Raw genomic sequence first — 24,365 nt, forward strand, 5'->3', positions numbered from 1 at the left:
ACGATTTTATTCTTAACCACGTTCGTTCCACTCGCGAGATAAAAAACGGTTCCGTGAGCGCTGAGTCCCTAATGAGCTCTTTCTAACTTCCTTTTCTTTGGCTCCGTCTTTAAGGGATTAAAAAAACATTGGCAGGGGGGGGGGGGGCGACGGGAATTAAGGAAAAGGAAATTTGGAAGCGGCGGAGGAGGGTGCGAAGAAAAAAGGCTAGTGTAAACACGGCTCGCTTTCCCCGAGCACTGTTTGTGGCAGTCTCCGCTCCTTGATTAAACGTATCCCTGGTGGACAAGATTTTTCCATTTAGCCCCTTGATGGATTATGGTCCGACAGAAAACCCCGCGCGCTAAGACCAGACTGGGGAAAAAAGGCCCGCTGTGTGTACCCCCTTTTCTTCAAAATAAGTAAATGAACTCTCGCAACGTTTATTCTCAAAAGGTAGATTCAATTAATTTTTTACTTTTTTTCCGAGTCCAGGATCTTTGACCTAAAATGTCTCCCCCGAGCTCGGCTATACGTACCGTAGAGGTGATCAAGCTATCTACTTAATCTGGCGTTAGAAAGTAGTGATGGCGATAGCTATAAGATCCAGACATTTTTTACCTCGCAACGAGAACTTTTAATTAATTTTCCCTCAAGTTCCCAAGTTTTTCGTAAAGTGCTTTTCTATTCCTTTTAGGTATATGGCATGCGGGGATTAGTGGCGGCTAAGCCCGGGCTTATAATACAATACTTTGAGAAAGTCGAGCACATCCATAAGGGTGTTTTCTTCCTTCTACTCTTTCTCTCCGTCAGACCCTCCCTGAACGTCGATTTAAAGAAATCAAGATATTATTGCTTCCTTTCTTCTCACCCCGCGCTAAGAAGTGTGTTCGCTATCGGCACCATCGACAGCGAGCTTGCTCTTTCTTTTTCCGTTAGGCTTTCGAACAAGTTCAACAACGACAACATAATACGTGTGGCTTCTGTAATGGCACTTTTGATTTTTTTCATAAAAATCAAATCAATCAATTTTTTTGAATTTATTGATTATTAGCCGGATAACTGCTCTTTCCGTGTATAATTAACAGATATTTTACTTTTATCTGTTAGCTAACCATTAAATAATTGAAATCTTAATTAAATTAAATTACTATTTAATATTTTAGTTTGTTTAGATTTATGTATTTTAATTTTTTAGGAACTTATTTTTTTTCATGAAATACATTGTGTGATTTAAATCAATGATGATTTAAATAAAGATTTAAATCCGCTAACCCTGTGTGACTTACTGGCACCATAGGTAAATGAGATTGAGAATACCCAAAAAGTCCAATGCATGACGGGTCCGGCATTCGTAAAAAATCCGTACATTCTAGAGAAAAGGATTTTATAAATCTGGAAATCGCGCACTAGCTCCAATATATCTCAAATCTCAATCGGTTTCTGATTTCTAAATTAACTTTGAGACTCAAAATCGCGTACCCAAAATTTTCAAGTGTTCGACTCTCCTCGCCAATGCTAGGCTAGATACAGGGTTGGCATGGAACCAGCCATACCGGTTATAACCACCTGGTTAAATATGGTTAAATCACAGATGTTTTTGGCTTTTTTAAAAAATTAATTTCAATATTTTACTAAAATAATAGCTTTTATTTAGTTAAGCTTTGGTTTCATATTTAAACAAATTGGGGCGAGTTAAAATTATCCTCTAATCGAGGGGGACAGGGGTAGATTTAAAGTTCAAAAGTTTGCTGCCTCGCTTTGGTGATTCGGTCAGCGCGTCATAAACAAAGTAAGCAAAATAACTATATTAAATAATTAAATTCTTTGGATTTTCCCCTAGTTTTTGTTTATGTTCTAATTTACAGCAATAACAGCGGATACTTTCCTACTTAGAAAGACATAAGTAAGATAGGCTGTTTTTAATTTAGTTTTTCACTCGAAGATCTATTTGGTCTGAGTTTCGCGTCTTCTTGTTTGCTCGAAGACCTATCAGTACGAGCTATTTGTAAGTTTTTAAACTTTTTCAAAGCTTAGGGTTTAGCTTTTTTATCCCTTTTCATAATGGACTAATCTACTTTTTCGCTAATTTTATCATCCTTTGCAATGCAGTCCGTAGGTGGTTCCTTTAACTTAACTGTTTATATTACAGCCGGCTTTATTATCAATTAAAATCATTGGTCTGGCTTTTATCCAAAAAATCCGCCTTTTTTCCAACCCAGGCTAGATATGAGGATTATTTTAATTTTGAAACCTAATTAACTAGCTCTATCTTGCTATTTAAATATAATTGACATAAATTAATAAAAGGTGGATTGTAAAGATAAATTACATAGAAATGAGAATGTTCCCTAGGGAGTGTGCCCCATCCCTTTTCTTGCACTGCCCGGGTGTCTCGTGTAAAAATTTTAAAACGATTTGTTTTCCACGTTTTGAAAAAAAAAATTTAATCCAATTGACGGGTTTTTCTAAAGCGAGCGTGAATACTGAACAATTTTTGAAAGTATTTTACGTCCCTTTATTAATGGCGAATCTGCTAGATGGCGCGGCGTAAAAAGGCTGCGGGCTGAAATGGAAGACTGAAGGTGGGGGATGATGATGATAGAGATAGGAGAGAGAAGCGGTGGATGAAGAGGCACTAGATGGGGTTAGTATAGCGTGGAATTGGGCGCGGAGGGAGACCCGTGCCCCTTCTAATTATTAGCGGCTCTGGATGAGGGAATTAGCATATTTCTTCTCTCCATCCCTTTTCGACTGGAATCGTATTAGTTTCTTCTTCTGGGCTTTCCGCGAAATGGTCCCCCGCCTCTAATCCGGAGCTCGATCGCGAAAATAGCCCGCCGCCCAAATAAAAGACTCGCTCCTTTTCCCGTGCCAAACGAAAGAATTCGGAGTAAATGAGGCAACGGGAGATTTAAAAAAAATAATGATTATTCTATTTTATTCCTTCTACTAATGAGATTTACGCGCTTAGTAACGAGATTGTAATTTGGCCTAGTGGTGTTGTATTTCATTGTTAAAGTTCTCAGGAGCGTTTCGCGTGGCGCCGCTTCTTCGTCTAATGAACTCGCGGGAAGGTACTGAGAATCGCTGGGCCTAACAACGTACGTCTATTTCTCTAATTGAATCCTTTCCGCCGCGCTACGCTATGAATAATTATCAACAAATAGCGCCGCGAGCGGATTCCAAATGAAGCGCGTGAGGGAAGAGAAATGTTTTTCGACTAATGAAGGAGTCGGGTTTTTCATTAACTAGCTCGTAATTTCTGATCTTGTTTGTCGCCAATCGATACGTCGGTGTCGCGATATTTGCGCCTTTCTCTTTTTTCGTTGAGAAACCGCGCTTCAAAGTGTAAAGGTGCGCCGAGCCTGGGACCGACTCCTAATTCGACTTCAGTTTCTCCGCGACCTCTCCTCCAGTCGTCTCTTCGTTTGCACCGGCGAAGGAGTAGAGCTTATTTAGCGTCTCTCGCTGTCTCCGTTACGCGCGTGTAAGTATAGAATTCCAATTTAGCTCTCAACGTTCGTCGAAAGAGAAAGGGGGCAAGTGGCGAAGGATGGCACCTCCTTCCTAGTTCGTACGAAACGTCAATTATCGTTGGCGTGTCTCGAAGATGAACATAACTGTGGGCGTTAAAGCGAGCGCTAATTAGACTTCAGCCTCCGGAAGAGAGAACCGCGTTATAGTCGTCGGGGAATAAGGAACTCGGCGCTTACCATTACGCGCGCGAAGGAGAGAGAATGGACGGCGTGTAAGAGGATCTCTCTATTCGGGACAATTTCCCGGCTTATCGAAGGACGTTAACCCCCCTCTACCTTTTACTCGCGTGGAACAATCTCGTATGGACAAGAAGGGACGCGCAGTTGGACTTAGACGTCCGTGTTATATAGTCTAAATACGGTTGGCCTCTTGACTTATTTATTGTACGTCACTGGTCCGATAATGCTCTCTGCCTCCGCCGCGTGTTCGATTCGTAGTTATTTCGCTTGAATGGCGGGTGCTTCCTTCCCGTTTCGCGGGATTAGCCCCGCCGCCCGCCCGCGCTCAATGCCAAGTGTAAAACAAATAGCTTTCAGCTGGCGGCAAATTCGGAACGCGTTTCAATAGCGCGCGCGCTTCCCGGCGCCGCGACCGACTTTATGTACGTATAATCAGCGATCCCGACTATAATGAATGCGGATTAGCTCATCATTGTTAAGTATACTCTCGTGTCTGTATCGAATATACGTGGCCCATCTCTTCCCCTTATTGCCGCCCCCCGGCTATCCCCTTCATAACTAAATTACGTATTCGATCCGTACAATTCTGTAGTATTGATAGCCCTATACTTAGATCGTCTCTTTAGAAGGGAATCTCTTCGAATAAATATAACGCCAGTCGCCCTTATGCGGACGATTTTAGTACAATTCAGTCTTTTCCTTTATTTACGCAGAAAACCCATCGCTCATCCTTCGAGAGTTCCAGCGGTATAAGTAGCCTTTCTGGATTTTCAGAAGCGAGATCAGCGAATCATGGCCGTGTTACTTCGACGACGGAGTTTCCTCCTGAAAGCCTTGATTCTACTTCCGATCACCTGGTTCGCCATTACCCTCATTATAGCCTTCGGCGACAAATCAGACAGGTCCGTCGTGGCCAAAGAAATCGGCGATGCCAAAGTAAGTTCGTTTCCCGTCCACGCTGCTGACGCCTAGATACGCCCGTCTATGTAGAGCATTTATTAAGGGTTTGGTCTATAACGTGTTTTTTGTCCGTAACAGTTATCTGGCCGGGAACGCGGTGTCCGCAACGCGAACCCGGACGACTCCAACAACCACATCGATGCCGTCCACCCGCCGGTGCCCGAAGCGGAAGAAATGAATCGGCACGCCGACGAAGGCGGGGTTCTGCTCCCTCCCAGGGATCCCGTCGGCCCCGGAGAAATGGGGAAGCCCGTCAAGCTCTCCAACTTGACGGCTGACCAACAGAAACTGGTCAAAGTCGGCTGGGATAAAAACGCCTTCAACCAGTACATCAGCGACTCCATCTCCTTGCACCGGAGCCTACCCGACGTGCGAGACAAAGAGTAAGTCGAGCTTTTTTTATTGTATCTCCCGCGGGTCATACGCCGGGTGGTTGGGACGAAGAATTTTATCAGCGTCGGATGCGACCGCGGCCGGGTTCTCGTTAACGCTCTACTTGTTGAGAATGGATGGGGAAGGATATTGGAAGCGAAAGAGGTTACGCTTGTAGGACGAAAGAAGCCGGGGGCTCCTAATCCGTTTTACGAGAGGGGTCTCGACCTCCTTCGCCGATCTCGTCATGGCGTGCCTGAGAATCGTTACCAACTCGGAGGCGAGGTGTGGCCGAGGAGAGATACTCCGAAGAGGAACCCGCCGAAAAAAGGGTCCTCCGCGGTATCTTCTTTTACTCGATCGGGGCTCGTCAGCATCTGCTTTTGATCCCGTTTAACGCGAACTCGGAGCTAAAGACTCGATCCTCTTCTTCCCTAGTGCCCTTTCGCGTCGCGCCAGACTAGATCTCGGTGGCCGAGACTGAGCGTTGTGTACCAATACGGGCGAATGTCCTTAGCGACGTACGCTGTCCTCGTGCTCGTCGCGTATTATCTCTTCAGAGCCTGAACCATTTCGGAGGTGAGCCAGATTAGAGAATTCCGTGCGCGCTCGTATACCCCCCCCCCCCTCCCCCGTTCCTTTCCTTTGGCTTTTTACACACAATCCTAAAGGATTTGTGTGTATTAGTTTCACGTATGGTGGCCGGCGCCGGTTTCCGCACGTCTCCTCGCGGTACATCAGACGTACAAAGACACATCAGGGTTCGTACACGACCTGGAAAAGTCAGGGAATTAAAAAATGTTTAAAAAAGGTCAGGGAGAAGTCAGAGAATTTTTAAATGATTCCAGAATGTCAGGGAAAATTTAAGGAATTTGAAAATGGTCTTAAAAAGTAAGGGAGTTTTTAAATGACCCCAAAAAATCAGGCACATAAATTTTGAAAGAAAATAATTTTCAAGATCTTTACCGCAAACCATTCATTTATTCTACATAAATGGTCAGGTAAAATTTGGCAATTAGGTCATGGAAAACCTGGAAATGTCAGGGAATTTAATTCCGGAAATTTTGTACGAATCCTGCACATGATAAGTCAATCCATTGCAAATATCATGTCCTCGCCGCCATTGTGAGATAGTAATTGTTGGCTATTTAATTTCTCGCGATTTTCGACTTAAAATTTACATAACTTTTTTACATTAAGACCGACTTTGTTGTAATTTATATTTTTAGTTAGTACTGATTATTTGTGAACTACGTTTTCGGTTGCATTTACAAATTTTAATTTAAAGTGAGATTTCTGGCCAATTCGCGGGACCCAATCGACCGGCGTACGCGCTATTGTGATATTTGAATTTCATACCAATTAATGCAAGCGCCATCTAACTCCAAAAAAAACTCGTTCGCGTTTCGCTACCTTGTTTGCAAAACCAGGTAACTCATAAAATTTGGTTTGTTTGGAAATCAATTTAAATTAACGCTTTTCGCTATCTTATTTCCAAAACCAGGTAATTCGAAAAATTCTTTTTCGATAAAATTCCTCTAGGGTTTGTTACGTTAACGTACAAGATATTTTGAAATTTGTTTAAATTTAATATTTAAAATCGGGGGGATTGTGTGTACTTAAATGACCGTGCCATCTTGTTTCTTCTTGGCAAAGAGGCTGGTCGTCGTCAACCTTCGCCATTGATTAGTCTTATCAAGAATAAACGCTTTTCTTTCGTAGTCGGCTATTTGCCGATGATATCTATCGCGTGTGCTAATGGCGATTTCGGGATCGAAATCCCTTATTTTTCTTCCGTCGCGTGGTCCGCCGCCGAAACGATTTCTTTTACGAACCTTATTATTTAAGATATCTTTTCCGGTACTCGAGAGCTTATTTGTGTCCGCTCATTCGGATCCTCGCTCCGTTCACCGCGCCGTTCTCAGTTTGAGTCAACCGCGAGCGAACGATAACAGTCTGTTTGATCGCTAAGAAGCTAGACCCTTATTTATGTTTCCATTGTTTCAACGAGTGCGCCCTTAAATAATGGTTGTCGAATCTCCGAAGGGTACCGCTAGGATGGGCTTATCTTTATTTTACTTTTGAAGACCACTTGTGGCGAATCAAAACCCCGAAACTAAGTCATACCGATATTCGAGGGTTTTCTCGAGTTTTGAATGGAAACGAAAGTGGAGAGCTTTCTAAGAGAAAGAAGTAAATTAAAGACGGATCTCGCAATTGCCTCTCTTACATACAGTTACAGCGCGGATGGACTCGCCGAGAGAGAGATAATGTAGGTCTCTCGGTAGTAGAAGAAAAAGGAGGTGGGGGGGGGGGGCACAAGACGCTCGAAGAAGAAGAAAGTGCTCATTACCAGCGAACCCTAATGATTCCTTTTGAAACGCAGTCCATTTAAGATTTCTTTTAGGCCCAACCCCTCCGGCCTATGGACGATTGCCAAGTCCACGAGCGCTACCTCTCAACCGGGCTCTCTCTCTCTCCGTACATCCACTTAAACGTAATACCAGAGTCTTTCCCACTCGTCCTTCTCCCGCTGCAAATCCTCTTTGCAGCGCGGCTGGCGTCCGGTCTTTAGCGTCGCTCGTTCTTCATCTCTCTCTGGTTCGCGATCGAGGCGGGGGGGGGCACGCGTGATTCGAATTCGAGTCGAACACGTGCCCTATCATTGGGGGCTTTCGCCCGCTCTAAAAATCATTTGCGATGGCTTCCGCGAAGAGAACTTTTCGATACACTCGAAAAGGAAGTAGCTTCTCTTTCGGCCCCTTCGACTCTAACATCCCAATCAGAAAGAGCGGGCGGCTCTCTTTAATATCCCCCTCCGCGGCTGCAGTTGAATTGGGGGGAGGGGGGAACTGATAGAAGTGGCCCATCTTGAAAATCCTCGGAACCGGAGCTGGTTAATCCTCTTTTTATCTATTCCGCAAAGTGAGCTATTTGTGATTTTGCTTTTATACACATTGTACCGCGAGTGACTTCTAATGAGAGTGGTAATAGGACCAATGATTCTTCGCGGTAGTTGCCTCTACCGATTATTAGATCCCCGAAATTACGGTTATTTTTGGCCTTTGTCTGTAGTTTCGTTCGGGAGTCAGCCGAATTTATTTTTTATCCGGTCTTCCATTATTAAAGGCAGAATATAACCTACGGTCTCGGTCGTTATTATAACCATTATCATTAATTGTTAAGAGCTAAATTTGCGAAAGACTCTGGAACAAATGTCGTCCCAGAATCCTCTGGTAGCGCGTCAGTTCGCCAAGTGTGGCGAAGAAAAAAGGCTTAATTTCAGGCGGTGGAAGCCGCGGTTGTACTTGGCTAAGGTCGTGCTGGGGCCATCCGCCCACTCGTATTTCGCCGTCCTCTTCGGCGTGTGCCGCTGACAGCTCTCGCTAGTAAATGACCCTTTTCAGACGCCCCCGGCTCGTCTTTTTTACCTTTCTCGACACTCTCTTCGTCTGCCACGCGCGTGCCTTGTTTTTCTTCCGCGTCTACTGCACTCGCTTACCAATCATTACCATAACACGCGGGATGTATTTTTGAAAAGCTGTCATCAAATAGACGATCCATCCTAAAACCGTGTCTTAGCTACAATAATACCCGAAATTTTAATAATAAGTAAGCGAATCATTTCCGAAGTTTTATTTCTTCTTATTTTATTCTGTAATTTTTCACCCATTTTATATAACTCGAACATCTTTACGATTACTAGAAATTTAGACAGGGTTCGTACAAGACCTGGAAAAGTCAGGGAATTTGAAAATGATTCCAAATAGTCAGGGAATTTTAAAATGGTCAAAAAAAGTAAGGGAATTTTAAAATGGTCCCAAAAAGTAAGGGAATTTTAAAATGGTCCCAAAAAAAATCAGGCATTTAAATTTTTGAAAGATGTATTAGAAATACATAATTAATATTCTTCAAGATTTTTACCTCAAAGCATTCATTTATTCTACAAAAATAGTCAGGGAAAATTTGGAAATTTGGTCGGGGAAAACCTGGAAATGTCAGGGAATTTAATTCCGAAAATTTGGTACGAACCCTGTTTGAGTTTTTGCCAAGATACGTCCCTTCAAAAATATTCACCTAGAAACATTAAAGGGTCTAAATCATTCCCACTTTGTTACAGAAAAATAAACTATCGTACTTCTTCCACGATATATACAACGTATAATAAAAACTCTTCCAGTTTTTGCGGATTCTCGTATTGTCAGTGTATAGCGTTGAGAAAAAAAAACCCTTTTATACAAAAACGCTCTCGTCGCGAAACTATTTACGAGTTTGTGTTGGTCTGTTTTCTTTCTTTTTTGCGGTTTTTCCGCGAATCGTTTTCTCTCTCTCCTTTTCCGTCGTAAGACGAAGCTCTTCCTTATCTATTCGCTTTATTCTTCGCAGCCCTCAGCTCTCTCCTCGCCAGCTATCTAAAGAAATGAAACTCGGGATTCTGAAGAGATGGTGCTTGGAAATTCGTCGGTTGAAGAGCCGCTGCTACTGATGATGACGCGCAAAAAGTTCATATATATATATATATATATATATATATATATATATATATATATATATATATATATATATATACACGCTTACGTAGTCGAGTCAGGGCTTAGATAACAGTGAGCCCGCCGGACTATATCGTTTACGCCGCTGTCGTCTAACGCTCGAACCAACTATACTTTCTTCATATTTTATTTTTTCGTCGCTAAAAGGGGGAGTGGTGTGACGCTTAAAGGATCAGTCAGTTCAATACTCGCCTCCGGAGTCTTAAGAACTCGGCCTTCGAAAGTTTTTTTTTCCACCGCCAGAGGGAAAAAGTCTGGATTTTCCCTTTTGATCCTTTCACTCCTTCTCCTTCCCCGCCGCTTTGCTTTTATTTTGGCCATTTCTGGCTTAATCCTATATAGCACTCATTCGCTTTTGCACCTTACCTACGCTCGGATTTTGTCCAGCCGAACTTATCCGTTTTTTTCGAGCTTCGGGTGAAAAAGTGTTTCGAACTATATATCGTCGGTGCTAGCTTAGGATATAGGGTGCGCTTTAAACGCGATTCGATTGCCGCGGACGCCGCCAGGGGGTGTTTGGAATTGGAAAATATGATCGCTCGACCCTTTTTCGAAGGTGATAAATGAAGATCCTTCTAATACCTTTAGAATTATATATCCCCCTTTTTTCAGTCTTCGAAGAACTGCAAATCCATTTTGTTAATTTTAACACTTGTTATTTATGTATACTGGTCATCCATTGGTCAACTGTATTAGGATATAATATAATACAAGAGGTCATCTTGTAAGACTTTAATGATTCCGCCGTTTTCTATTTCTGTTACCATTCTAAGGGATGAGCTGAAAATCTGTACGTAGGTTACGGACCCGCGAAACTCGGTTCAGAATTTGGTAATGCTAAATCTATAATCAGTTAGAAGCTACATGCTTGTACGGCTATTACTGAGAGTAATCTGCTCTTAGAGGATGACTTGGAAAACCCAGTAAATGGTACTGTACTAACCATTCCGCGAAGGTTTTTACCTTTTAAACCTGATAAGTTTAGTTCCTTAATCGTGGGTAATAAATTTATTTTTCTTTCTAAGCGTTTGTACCTGCTCAAGTTGAGAAATGCTCTAGTGGGGAACTAGGTCGCGTTCCCTCCATTAGTACATTAATGATATGATGACGTGTCTTTTATGGGAAGGGTTTTGGTCTTCTCCATTGTTGAGACAAAACAAAACTTAATCTTTTGGTAATGTTATTCCCTCATTATCGGTGTTAGACTGTTAGAACACCTTTACAGGCGTTTGTAGGCCAAAAGGTTTTTACATGATACGTCATTCGATTGGTAAATATCATGCCCTCGCCGGCGATTTTCGAATTTAAATTACATGAAGACCAACTTGGTTGAAAGTTATATTTTTTAGTTGGTGTTGATCATTTTGGAACTACATTTACGCTTGCATTAAGAAATTTTAATATTAAGTGAGATTTCTGGCCAATAGTTGATTTTATAAAATAAAAAGTGGTCTTGCCCAACTTGTTAAAATGTTGCTCTTACGTCACAAGACCCAGCTTTATTTGTGTATTCTTCGCACGAGCAATTTGCACGCGCTCTAGAAAAAGCTATATTCCTCGCGACTGTAGCGCGCGCTAGTAGGCTTGTCAAAGTAAGAGACTGTGACGTAAGAGCAACATTTCAACAAGAAGGCCACGTTAGTTTATAAAAAGAACTATTCGCGGAACCCCACTACCCCCGTACGCACTATTGTGATATTTGAATTTCGTGCCAATCGATACAGGCCCCCATCTAACTCGTTCCCGTTTCGCTACCTTATTTCCAAAAACAGGCAACTGTAAAAATTCGTTTTATCTAAAAATTAATTTCAATAAACGTGTCGCGTTTCGCTACCTTATTTCCAAAACCAGGCGACTCTAAAACTTCGTTTTATCTAAAAATTAATTTCAATAAACGTGTTTGCGTTTCGCTACCTTATTTCCAAAACCAGGCACTCGAAAAATTCGTTTTCGATAAAATTAAGTTAATTTACAAGATGATTTGAAATTTTTTCAACTTTTAATTTAATATTTAAAATATAATTAATAAATCGGGGGTGGATTTTGGTTACTTGAATGTCCGTGAGATCTGGTTCTACTATCGTAGAACGGAATATGCGCCTTGTTTTGACGTAGTGGTCATAAAACCCGAAATTCCCCGAGTGCGGGATTTCAAACAAATCCCTGGCGATCCACGTCAAAATGAGAATTTCTACAAAATTGTCGTTTTTCGCATTGCGGAGATACAGACAACGGGCAAAGTGAATGAAATGGAAGGCTCTTCCTCGGTCGAACTGTCTCCTAAGGTGGCCTTTTACGGAACTGTCGGTTTGGATGGGCTCCGAACGTGGCCGGTAGAGCCGGGGGGAAACGGTTTTAATCAGTCGGAATTGTTTCGGGGAGTTGAGCCGCGGGTGCGCGTCTGTCAAGCTGCTCGGGACGATTAAGTCGAACCTTTAATTCCACGGCGTCTCTTCCTCGCGCGTTCCACAGCCGAGAAGCCACCCCGCCGTCACCCCGTTCGCAGTTCCCAAAAGTCTGAAACCCCATTAGAAGGAAGAGAGAACGAGCCACCCTTTCCGAACGTTGCGCGCCTAATCTCCCCTCGTGTTAGTTCTCTCTGGCTTTCGGAACCCGGGGAATTGGAAAGAGGGCAGTCGCCTACCTGCGGAGACATTGGGACATTAACAAAAATCAAAAGCCCGCTAGTCCCCTCGGGGGGGGGCGGCGTTCTGAGATATTGGACCCCGGAAATTTAACCGTTACGGTCAATCAACTCTTTGAAATCAATAAGACGGGGGACTCGCGACGCCCCTCCCGCCGGCGCCTCTGCTCTTCTTCTCCGTGGCCCGTTCGTCGAGTCATTTGGCCCCGGACGATTGAATTTCTCTGTCCATCCTGCGGACTTTTCATCTTCTGGCGCGAATGGCGGCCGTGCAAGAGGCGATTGTTTCTTTCGGATTCAACTCGATGTAATGGTACTCGTTGTTTTCTTACGTGTCGTAAAAACTTTTAAAATTTGAGCGCGTATTTGTAAATCGGATATGAAGCATGGTCTAATTTATGGTATCCGTGTGCGGGAACCAGGTCATAGTGCCTCGCGATTGCCAAAAAAATATGTCATACTAAAAGTCATAACAACTTGATATTTATTATTATATTTCACACGCACTCCTAGGGGATTTGTGTGTATTAGTTTCACGTATGGCGTCCGCACGATTTACCGCGGTACGTTAGAGCGTAAGTGTATAATATTTTACAAAAGTGTGACACTTCTTATTCACATGCAAAAGTTTCACTGAGAGCTATTTACAAAACAAACTGCTTTACGGGCCTCGTCGCCGTTGTGCGTCCCCTTGCTAACGCGTCACACACGTCTTTGACAGCGCCTCGCTAGGGGGAGATTTTCTTCTTGTGATGACGTCACGCGTCACTCCGTTACTAGCTCTCAGTAAAATTTTCCCCCAAGTGAAAAACTCGTGGAACAATATTATAGACTTATGGTTAGAGGTACCATGACACATGATACGGCAATCAATTGGAAATATCATGCCCTCGTCAGCATTGTGAGATCGGGGACTTGGGGCCCCGGTAGTGGGGCATCTGCCCATTTTAGTGATTTTGGGCGATTTTCGCCTTAAAATGTACATATTTTTTTAAATTAAGAGTGACTTGGTTGAACATTATTTTTTAAGTAGTATTTATCATTTCTGAACTACATTTTCGGTTGCATTGAGAAATTTAAAATTTAGGTAAGATTTCTGACCAATTCATATTTAAATTTCGTGCCAATTGATGCAGACCCCCATCTAACTCGTTCGCATTTCGATACCTTATTGCCAAAACCAGGTAACTTGAAAAAATATATTTCGATAAAATGATACAAGATGATTGGAAATTTCTTGAAATTTAAATTTAATATCTAAAGTACAGTAAATACATCGGGGGGATTGTGTGTGACATCTTGTTTGGTCTCCAGATTATTTTTATCCAACTAAAAAAAGTTGGAATCGTTTTAGGTGGGTTACTAAGTTTTGTCATTAGGGTGGGTTTTACAATTTGGGGTTTGGTCGGTTTTTTGAGCGGATTTGGCTATTTTAGGATCGTATTTAGAGGGTTTTTAACTTTTAGGAAGTTTTGGAGATTTTCGCATTATGGGTGGTTTTGACGATTTCAGACATTTTGACGTTTTTTAATATAAAATTAATTACGCATTATTTTCCTAATACCGTATTGGTAGAAAAATTGTTTTAATTAACTTGTTTTTGGTTAGTCGGTTCGCGGCACGTTTATCAGTTACTGCCTCGGGCCCCGCAAATTCTAAAGGCGGGCCCGGGCGTGTATAGGGCATTTCAATTAAGGAAAGTTTATATTCCCAGTGGGGCTATTATTCGGTGGCGGTATTCGTTTGAAAAATATCGAGAACTTAAAATGATATAGCTAAACGACGGTAGGTAGTAATTGCGAGGTCATTTAAGGCGGGTCAAATTTGGACCACTTAGGAGCGCCCTAACGATTCCCAGGGCATCATTTTAAAGAGAGACTCGGCTTTATTTATCCGCGTCTCAACTAACGAGGAGACGGACCGGCGGCTAATAGGGAACAAATGGAGCCTAACTCTCCATTTATACTTTATTTCAGCTCAGTCCCCGTAGAGGGCGCCACCGCATTCCGCGTAACAACTTCGCCGTTAGATTCCGAAATGGCAACTTTCGGCGTCGTTTACGTTTCCAATCAATCTGTTTCCGCGGCCATCCTTTCCTATTTAGAGCTCCGCGCGGAAGATAAATTTCCGCCCGCCCAGGTGAGAGGCGCGATATAGGGAGGAGCCGCCTCGAACTGCACGCGCAAACAAACCCGGCGATTGAAGTTGCCGACTATGTATATCTAGGCAGCCGGATTAAGGGCCCCTGCTCGAATTTATGGACCGCCGGGATTTATAATAATTTATAAGGGATAATGCGTTTGGGGAATTGAACGGAGACGGGAGCCCGAGGTAGTCTGGCGTCTCCTATAGCTTACGATGCCGATGAGAGGGAAATCGCTTCTCTCGAGAAGTTATGCTTTACGGGTCGCTCGTTAAAATTTCAACCTCTTTAGCCCCATTTTCATGCTCGCTGGTAGCGGATAAAAATCGTCAAAATTCGCTTCCGCCACTCGCAAGCGTGAAAATAAAGCTAAAATATCTGTTTGAAACAGATCGACGCGGAAAGTGAAAAAGTGTATAGCTGAAGCGGATTTTGTCGATTTTTACCCGCTACCAGCGAGCATGAAAATGGGGCCTTACACCAGTTGGAGGGATTAACCGCTACTAAATTTGAAGTGAGGGGGGGGGGCGTTCAATCTTATTCCGCAGATGTAAATATCAGGTAGCTCCGCTAAAAACTCACGTAGTCCCTCGCCGCCAATTCCGCGGAACAAATATCTCATTCGGGGGTATTTATTATTTATCCGGAAATTTACGTTTTCCAAATGTTAGAAACCAAAAAGTCTCGTTTTCCCGTTAAACTTTGAAAACCCTCTAAATATTGGGGGAATAAAATTTTAAGTTTTTTTATTAAAAAAATAAATTATTTTATGGATTTAGTTTTGCGTTTGTTATCAGTTCTAAATTATTGCAGTAAAGCTAGATTCAAAGATCCGCGAATCTTGTGTTTTGAAAATTGGGAAATATTTTTTTATTATTATTTTGAAGTTGGTTTATTTTATGTAAACTTTCTAAGTTTTTTTAAGTTTCGTGGCGAGTTCCATATTTAAAAAAAAAGTGGATATCAATGTTATTATAAGTTCGCCTATAAACTCGAGCTCTCGTTCAATAATATTAGCATAAATTTGATAGAACCCCGCTGTTATTATGATGCTAAATGTGTCGCGTACATTGACTCGCAGAATGGGGTGAATATCGAAAAGCTCTCGTGTAGAAGTGAAGCTCTACACGCGGTGGGTGTTTTTTTTTATCCGCTCGGTGCACCTGAGCCCTCTCTGCCTCCTTAATCTACATGTTCATTACGGAAGCACTGGCTCCACCAAACCCCGGGGAGTTGTACGTCTTCAGAGGTGACAGAATACCCGCCGCCTTTTTTCCTTCATTCTCCTAGGTAGGGGTTTTTTTTAATAAGACCCCTCTTTTAGAAAAATAATGTACTAGGTTTTTGTCGAAGGATATACGGCAGCTGCTGCTTGTTAACCTTTTTTCTTTTTTGGGCAATCTCCTAAAATATAGTCCATATAAATTTCTTTAAATTTTAATATCGAATCCTTAGCTTCGAGGTATCGAGATTTAAATTGTACTCTTTGAATAACCCCAAATTCAAGATTAGCTTAAAATATATGTCGGGTGTAGTAATTTAAACAGTGTTGTTAATTTTTCGGAAAAATAAAATGCGGAAAATTTTCCGCCAATCGGAAAAATAAAAAATTTAAACATAAATGACTTTTTAAGGGTTTTTAATGATTTTAACTTTTTATCGATATAAAATGTCTAATATCAGTAAGCATATTACAAAACATTAATAGTGTTACATTGTTAATCAGTTTAAACTAGTCTAGAGGTTTAGTTTCAGATTCGAAAAAATTAGTCGAAAATGCCGTTTTATTAAAATTTTCAAACAATATTAGACTAATCATGGAATGAAAACTTTTTTATTCTTTTCGGAAAAATACGGAAATTTTTCCGGGAAAAATCCTCGGTCATTTTCCGGAAAATTTTCCGACTTGCAACACTAACTTCAAATTTGTTTAAAATATACATCAAGGATAGTTTATATTTTAAACTTTCGTAAATATTATATTATTATTATTACTTTATTGTGTAATACACAAAACTACAATATTTTGCTCATTTGAATAAGCTGCACGCATGTGTTCCCCATATCTAAGCTGAACTTGTAAGTAAGGGGAATTTATTAAAACATGTATACAATTGGTCGCGTACTTATTATTAGTTTACATATACGTATAAATTTAAATTCTACTCTAGACTATATTACATATTTTTCCGATGGTCTCTCGTAAATATTAGTTTCCGATGAAATGGCGCTTTAGCCTTTCATTATTTCCAACCGCGCCTTTACTCTTCTAAATTCCTTGACAAATTTACCTTTAGCCAGCGAAAGTCCAAGATTTTTCATTTCCTCCCGCGTACCATTCCTTCCACCCAGCGAGTCGTGACCCCAACGCTATTTCTCTAAAAGGATTATCTCCGCGCGCTAAGGAAGAACGCGGGGGGAGCGTGTAGCGGATGCGGCATCGTCATCATTTATCAGGACCAGACGCCAGAGACGGAAATCTTGTAAAAGTCGCGAAATAAAATTAAGATAAATTCGCCACTCGGCATTTTTTCCTTCCTCTCCCTCCGTGTATACTCCTCGGCTTCCATCTCTCTCTGGGAACTTCCTCTTCTGAGAGAGCGGCAGCTACTCTTCTGGAAATGGAAGTTAAACGCGGAAAGGGTCGAGAGAGGATTGAGCGATGAACCCTCGAAACCTATTTTCTCTCTCTAGCCTTTACTTCCTAAGATGGAAAATTCTTATTTCTTAGCGCGCTATATGGCAGCGGGTGTAGATTTCCCTCGAATTGATATTTTATTTCTCAGGCACGGGCAATTGGCACTTTCGTCCCTCTCCGGCGCGAGGGATTGATTCCATTTTTCACGCTTCTCCAGTCGCGTCCTCTATTATCCGTCAAACTTCCATAAGCGCAACATTTGGCTCCGAATTTATATTCCCTGTTTCGGAAAGTGTCGGCTGGACGGTGTCGGACTGACTGGACCCGCCGAAACAAAAGGGCGCTTCTTCGTCGTCTCCCAGTTATAACTCTTTGGAATGTCAGCCCCCTCCGGACAAAGCCTGAAAGCGTTCTCTTTCGGCGAAATTGCGGGGATCGAGCGTTTGACTAATGGCCAATGGCAGAAATTACGACGAAGCGTCGCCTATGATTTCGTAGCTGCGCGAGGAAATCATTCGAAAGAAAAATGACCTTTCCGCGTCCTCCTTTCTCTCCGCGGATCGCGAGACAACTCCCGAAAAACGGCCGACAGCGATACTTTGTCCCGACCTTCAACCGGACTCCAACGATAACCGCCAAATTGGGCTATTTCGTTTCGCGTTTTGGCGGACACGTCGAATAACTCCCGCTACTTTCCACGAAACGTCTCGTTTATTTCTCCACCGAAGGATAAATGTTTAGATTTCGAAAGAAAGTGTATTTTAGCACGCGCCATTGGTCCGCGAGACGGTGTCGATGGTGCGGCAAATTACTAACTCGGTGCTATTTTCGGTACGCGTTGCGCGGAATTTCAATATTACGTACTGACAACCCGGGTCGTCGTTTCTAAATTTGTAGGGGATTTTTCGGCAACCATAAGAGTTTTTTTTCCGCTGGAAGGAGGTGGCGATTGATGATTCTCGGATTCTCGTTGAAATAAGTAATGTCTCCTTATCGAAATAAATGGGCACGTAATTTTGCCATTTCGCGGAGGGAGAAGCCCCCGGGGCGTATACGACACGCTCGCCCCCCCCATTTTATCTTTTTCTCCATTCGATATCCTATCGGGCGGCCTAACTGCCCTGCCGGATGATGGAACTATTTCTATCCCCCCTCCCTGTCCCGCGGCCCCAATATCGTAAATACTTTTTCAGCTGTAAACGTAATACGCGAGGGTTTCAAAGAAGCGAGATGACGGATGGTTAAAGTTATATCGCTAACGTACATTTTGAAACGTCGCGCTATTAAGTTCGCTAAGTTTTCCTCGGATACATTATCACCGTGTGATTTTTACCCCCGTGTGGACCGTTGGCTCTGTTTAGTAGAGTTCCGACTGGCAAACTGTAACAGTCGTATATACCGATATATATTTTTTGTTCCGCTCACTATCGCCATCTAGGAGTGAGTCGGTACTGATAAAGGATAATAAAAAAGACGATTTTGACTCTTACCTGATACCGCCGCGTAAATATTAGGCGAGTCGAATTTAACCTTATATTTATAAATTCCAATTCTCATAATGGGATACGCGTACCTAAATGATAATAAACCCGGGGGGCAATCAACCCCGAATTTAAAGTCCGAACCAGGACTGCTGATATAGGAATCCTCTTCGTTCTGAAGAGCGTGGTACGCCTGTGGTTGAAATGCCAGAATGAAATGTAATCAGCTTCTCTCAGTCCGTATAGACCGACTTCAGCGCGTCATCGTCAATGCGTACTGCTGAAACCGCTCTTCTTTGACTGAAGGAGATTCGCCATCGGGGGGGGGGGGGGGGAGACGAAATCAAAGGGACCGCTTTTCTTCGGGGTTTCTCAGGATCCTCTTCACTCAAGCAGCGCTCCCTAATTACACCCCCGAATCTGCAACGACGCTTAATTTGAAATTGCCCAATAATTTATTTCGTATTTTAAACGTTCGTTGAATCGTTTTGATCTAAGCCCAATTTGAAGCGCCGGACTGTATTTGGGTTTTCGTCAACTTGTTCCGTTTCTTACGGTCCTTTTTTATCGCGCGTTCTATGGCTGGTGTCACTGGAGGGATTTAGCCGGGCCCCCACTCTCCGATTCCATGTTCTTCGGAGCGAAGATTCTCAATCCCATTGCTGATTCTCTGCCCCCTCCCCCGCGGCACTCGACTGTATGTAGGGACCTTTCGCCACTACCCTTACGGTCAAGTGTATAAGATAGTAGCGAAGACTTTACCATCCGGCGCGGTTTCGGTTGTACCGTCGCGTAGTTCTGTCCGTGACCGTATCGCGCCTCTTTATTTTTTTGGAGGAAAATTGCTTTTTGGCGACAATTTCAAAATAAACTCGAAGGAGGCGTCAAGGTATTTTCTTGGTCGGCTGGCTCTAACACGAAATTCTCGGTTTATATTTCCCTGGGAGGCGTTAAAGGATGACGCGCGCTGTGTTGTCGGATTCGCTCGGCCGCTGATAGCTCCTATTAGGCTTATTTTCCTTTTCTATCTCCTATAAAACCCAGTTTTCTTTTTTCTTATATCTCAACCATTTCTCGTTTATATCCGACAGGTGTCGCAAAGAACGGTACTCCGAAAATTTGCCGGACACGAGTGTGATAATTTGCTTCCATAACGAAGCCTGGAGCGTCCTTCTCAGGACGGTTCATTCGGTCCTGGATCGCTCTCCTTCCAAATTCCTGCGAGAGGTTATTCTCGTTGATGACTTCTCCGATATGCGTAAGAGCCTTCTCCGATTACCGACCAATAAAAACGCGCGTTTTCCTAGAAACGGCTGATGTCATTTTCCTTTCTTTTGTAGCTCATTTGGGCCGTAAACTAGACGACTACGCCGCTACTCTCGGCAAGGTCAAAGTTGTCAGAGCCAAAAGGAGAGAGGGCCTTATCAGGGCTCGATTATTAGGAGCCACGGTCGCCCTAGGAAGCGTTCTGACTTACTTGGATTCTCACTGCGAATGCACCGAAGGTAAATTGACTTCCATTTTTAAATATTACTGTATCGTAGTTTCATAAGTAACTTCAGGGTTGCCACACGTCAGGGAAAAGTCAGGGAATTTAAGAATGGACCTAAAAAGTCAGGGAAATGTTAGGGAATTTTTAGAATTTGTAAAAAGTCAGGGAATTAAATTTTATCTTGGCACTTTTTTAAGGTTATTTTTTAGACCAGATCTATTACAAATTCTATGATTATCATTTATTTCCTTGAAAGTTTGGCTAATAACCTTTTTACTGAAATATAAGTTCATTAAAATTTATTAAATTCTGATAAAAGTCAAATATAAAATAAAAATTTGGCCTTAAAAAGTCAGGGAAAATGTCTTAAAATGGTCAGGGAAAACAGGGAATTTGAATCTCAAAAATTTTGTGGCAACCCTGAACTTAATAACATTAAGTATGACACTTCCTATTATTTTAATGCTAATTTTATAATTCAACCGTTTTTCGACCCTTACGACGAGAGTGCCCAGCTCCGACTTAGATTCTCAAACGAAATGATTAGTACATAATCGTCCTTCGTAGTATTGTATTTCGACTCGAGCATAGTTATACACTAATTATTTCTGTGCTGAGCATTAAACCATGATTGCGCAGTAACTCTAAAAATCAGTTCGGTGATACTTTTTCCACATTGGCATACTTTTTTTATTATCTCACTTATGATAGTTTGTATTTAACGTCTAAAAAAAATGTTTAAAAAAGCGCGTTCTAAATTTCGATAGTGACTTATAACCTTGACTCGTATTTACCCTTTTCACGAAAGAAAATTGCTCCTAGGAAAAAACAAAGGGCTCATTTTGAGACAGGCTCCTTTGGTTATCTAACATGTCGGCTTTCGCACGCTGGTTGGACATTTTTGACAAGCTTCGACGCTTTTTCAGAAAAGAAAGTCGAGCCGTGCCGAGAAAGAAATTTCCTTATAACGCAATCTCCCTGCCAGAAAGTAGCGGCTGAATGCGAGCCAACGGTAAAGGCTGGAGGATTTTTTATCGTTAATTGCTACCGCGTCTTCGATTTTTAGTCTAGCCTCCCCTCAACCAGCGGCCGCCATCTTAGTTCTTTCGACTCTACACGGTGTATATATAGAGGCCCTCGCCGTCCCGAAATGGCCATCAAAACCCTTCTTGTCCCCAATAAGAACGTTCGATAAAATCGAATTTCCGCTCCCTCGGCCCTTGTTTGGGGCCTTCCCCGCCAACCTTCGATCTTTTTTTTTTTGTTGGAGCGCGTCGCGCCACCCTACGGTGACCGTGTGTTACATTTTTTAATTAACCCGTGATTATTTTTTGCTCGAACTGAACGTTTATTAGGCGACAGGCGTCGTGAGGGAAAATGGGAAGAAAGGGTTTTTCGGAAACTTTCGTAGTTGAAAAATGAGTCGGGCGAACGGCTCGGGGCTTATCCCGGTTTCTCCCGTAAACGCGGCTTCTCCTAGAGGGATTATTATCAGTCTCCGCTAGTCAGGCGAGAAATCAGTCGCTGGCACGCCGCCAGAATATCTATTCCGGCCCAACAGAGCCGCTTCTTTGAACTACGGCGCTATAGGCCCAGCCATCCCATCCGGCTTTGAGGAATTTGGTGCCGGCGCGTCAAACGAGTTAGAAAGCGGCCAAGCGTTAGCGTAAGCAAAATCGTTCGGGACGTAGGCGAGCGAAAAATAAGTTTTGCCTATCAGAGCGTTTACGTTGGAACCGAGGCTTAAGAAGCACCCCGGCTCGAATCCAATCCTCTCTATTCTACAGAATAACGAAGATGGAGCCAAGAATATCCTATATCCCGAGATGATGAAAAAAAGGAGACGAAGAATCCGTGAAAGTTTAATTTTTATTTACGATGCCCCGGGACACCCAATTACCTCGTTCTGATCCCCCCTTTACTTTCTTCTTTCCCTCCAGCCGTTGAGAAAGTGAAATTGCCAAATGACGTCTTTATGTTCTGGGCGTATATCAGTTTTCCCAAACAGGATACCGACTTCACCCGTTCCCCCATTTCGAACGATACCGTGAACTTAAAGGGACTATTACTGGACGATGAAAGATGGGTCCAAATGGAGATAGATAACCCGGATTAAATTTTTCCCTCGTCGCGTAGAACATCGCGGCCAATTATGCCCTCCTGCCGAGTGTGAAACTCGCTGGAGTTTAAATGAGTGACATCCACTTTGCCCGTCGTCCTTGGCGATTTTCGCGTCATTGATCATAAACGAGCCTTCAATTAGGCTGAAAAGTCAACGGGACTTTATTCTCTCTATTAATTAAATATTTGAGCTTCTCGGCCGGCGAATGGGAGAGAGAGAGTTAAACTCTATTAAAAGTTTCTCTTTTTTTAAAAGAGGCGTTTCTAAAATTAGTCGTCGAAGGTAAGACGGGAAAAGGGTACGGCTAATTACCGCTCGTCGACCAAGAAAATTTGGCCGCCTCCGAAAATTAAAAGCTTGTCGCTCGTTTCGCTGAGGAAAAAGCGCCGGCGACGGTGCTTGTTGTTGAAAGATTGCGCCCGAGCTTCCGGAGCCTGAGCTTCCTTCCTTTCGCCGAGATGCGGAATTTGTTTTGCATAATTTTATTAAAAACAAATTGCCCGTAAGCGCATCCCCCCCCCCCTCCCCCTTAGGAATGTGACGTTGGCAGTTAATGTATTCCAAAATTTATTCCCGGAAGCGCTGATAACTCTCGCCACTCTTTATCAATGGCAGAGCTGTCCCCGATAATCGTGACTGTTAAAGACCTTGTGTTCTTTAAAAATTTCGACACGACGCTGTTAAGAAATAGCCTATATATTTGCCGTCGGTTTTTGAAATTCCTAGTGTTGTTAATTTTCTGGAAAAATAAAATACGGAAAATTTCCGCAAATCGGAAAAATAAAAAAATTGAAACATAAATTACTTTTTAAGGGTTTTTAATTTTTTTACCTTTTCATCGATATAAAATGTCTTATATCAGTAAACATACTATAAAACATTAATAGTGTTACATTGTTAACCAGTTTAATCTAGTCTAGAGGTTTAGTTTTACTTTTAAATTCGATAAAAGGAGGCTAAAATGCCGCTTTATTTACATTTTTAAACAAGATATTAGAGTAATCATGGAATTAAAACTTTATTTTTTCCCCTTTCGCTAATTTTTAAAGTTGTACTTCTATTAATATTAAAACTGTGGTATCTTTTCGGTTAATTTTTATAGTGCGGTATTTTGTTTCACTTCGTTAATTTTATCCCGCGATTTGCGCAGTTGACCATTCGTTAAATCCGCAGTCGTACGTACAATTAGAAGATTAAGCTAGTGAAAATAAGCCAATTTAACGAATCCCCGTATTGACTAATATATAATGTTAGTTAAGACCGTTCCCAGCTCCAGAAATATCGTGAAAGGAAAAGTCCCCGCGAATAATTATTTTTGTAGGATTTTTATCCGAAACGAGATTAAAAGATGGTGACGAAAGCTTTATTTAAGCGTTAAACGTCGCCCTCCTCTCTCTTTCACTCCGGCGAGCACCTGCTTGAATACACACCGTCGCCTTTTGTCTCGCCTAATGTTTTTCGGCCGACGCGCCCGATCCCTCCGTCCACACGCGGCCCCGTCTCCTCTCCGCTATAATACGAACCCGAACTGCTCAACCGCTTGACGATCGCAATTAGCCGCGAATTCCCTGCACCAACAGCGCCCGCACCCCCGCCACCGCCTCTTCTCGACGTTCACCCCTCTCCGCCTCTTCTCGACGTTCACCCCTCTCCGCCTAGCTTCAATTCGTTCTTTTGGCGCTTCTTCATAATCCTAGCTCGGTATCCCGCAATTAACGGAGGAGATGGAAGGAGTTGCCATCCTCCTCTTCACGCTTGACGACTTCTCTTACAACTACCGCCTACGTTCTCAAACGTGACCGAATCGTCGCCCATTTAGCCCGACTGATAGCCTCGGATATTTCGAGCGAGAGCCCCCGTAAAATGCCCTAGTAGGCAAATAACTGGTAGTCGTCTTCTCCCTGAACACCGCTGTTTAGCGTGTCGAACACTTCTACAGGCGTTTTCATCTATTTCGCTTTTTAGCCTCTTCCTCTAGTATATAGGAAAGAGGCTGCTATTTTCGCTCCTGATGTTAGCGATGGTCGAGGTGAATAATACAGTGGAAGCTATACATGGTTGCCACGGTACCTGGAAAACTCGGCGAGTTTGAATATGGGTATAAAAATAAGGGAAAGTCAGGGAATTTTAAAAGTTAGTCTAAAAATCAGGGAATTTAATTTCGGTTGCAAATAGGAAACTTTTACTAAAATATAGGTTAAAAATTACAAAATCTTGGGACAAAATAAGTCGAGGAAAATCTCCAGAGATGGTCAGGGAAAACCT

General features: G+C 42.5%; 1 protein-coding gene across 3 annotated transcripts in view; it reads left to right on the plus strand.

Annotated features, from left to right (window-relative positions):
• Positions 1-24,365, plus strand: part of Pgant9 (polypeptide N-acetylgalactosaminyltransferase 9) — a 126,994-nt gene that overhangs the window by 75,623 nt on the left and 27,006 nt on the right. For all 3 annotated transcript variants that reach the window (XM_090155136.1, XM_090155135.1, XM_090155137.1), the window contains 4 exons: positions 4,412-4,634; positions 4,737-5,041; positions 19,578-19,744; positions 19,827-19,991. In XM_090155136.1, coding sequence (XP_090011262.1) covers positions 4,491-4,634; positions 4,737-5,041; positions 19,578-19,744; positions 19,827-19,991 — 781 coding nt within the window. In that variant the 5' untranslated portion in view covers positions 4,412-4,490. The remainder of the gene's footprint in view (positions 1-4,411; positions 4,635-4,736; positions 5,042-19,577; positions 19,745-19,826; positions 19,992-24,365) is intronic.

Source organism: Leiobunum rupestre, chromosome 8 (assembly GCF_980474605.1).
Source record: "Leiobunum rupestre chromosome 8, qqLeiRupe1.1.hap1, whole genome shotgun sequence".
In the NCBI taxonomy this organism is placed as follows: Eukaryota; Metazoa; Arthropoda; class Arachnida; order Opiliones; family Sclerosomatidae; genus Leiobunum; species Leiobunum rupestre.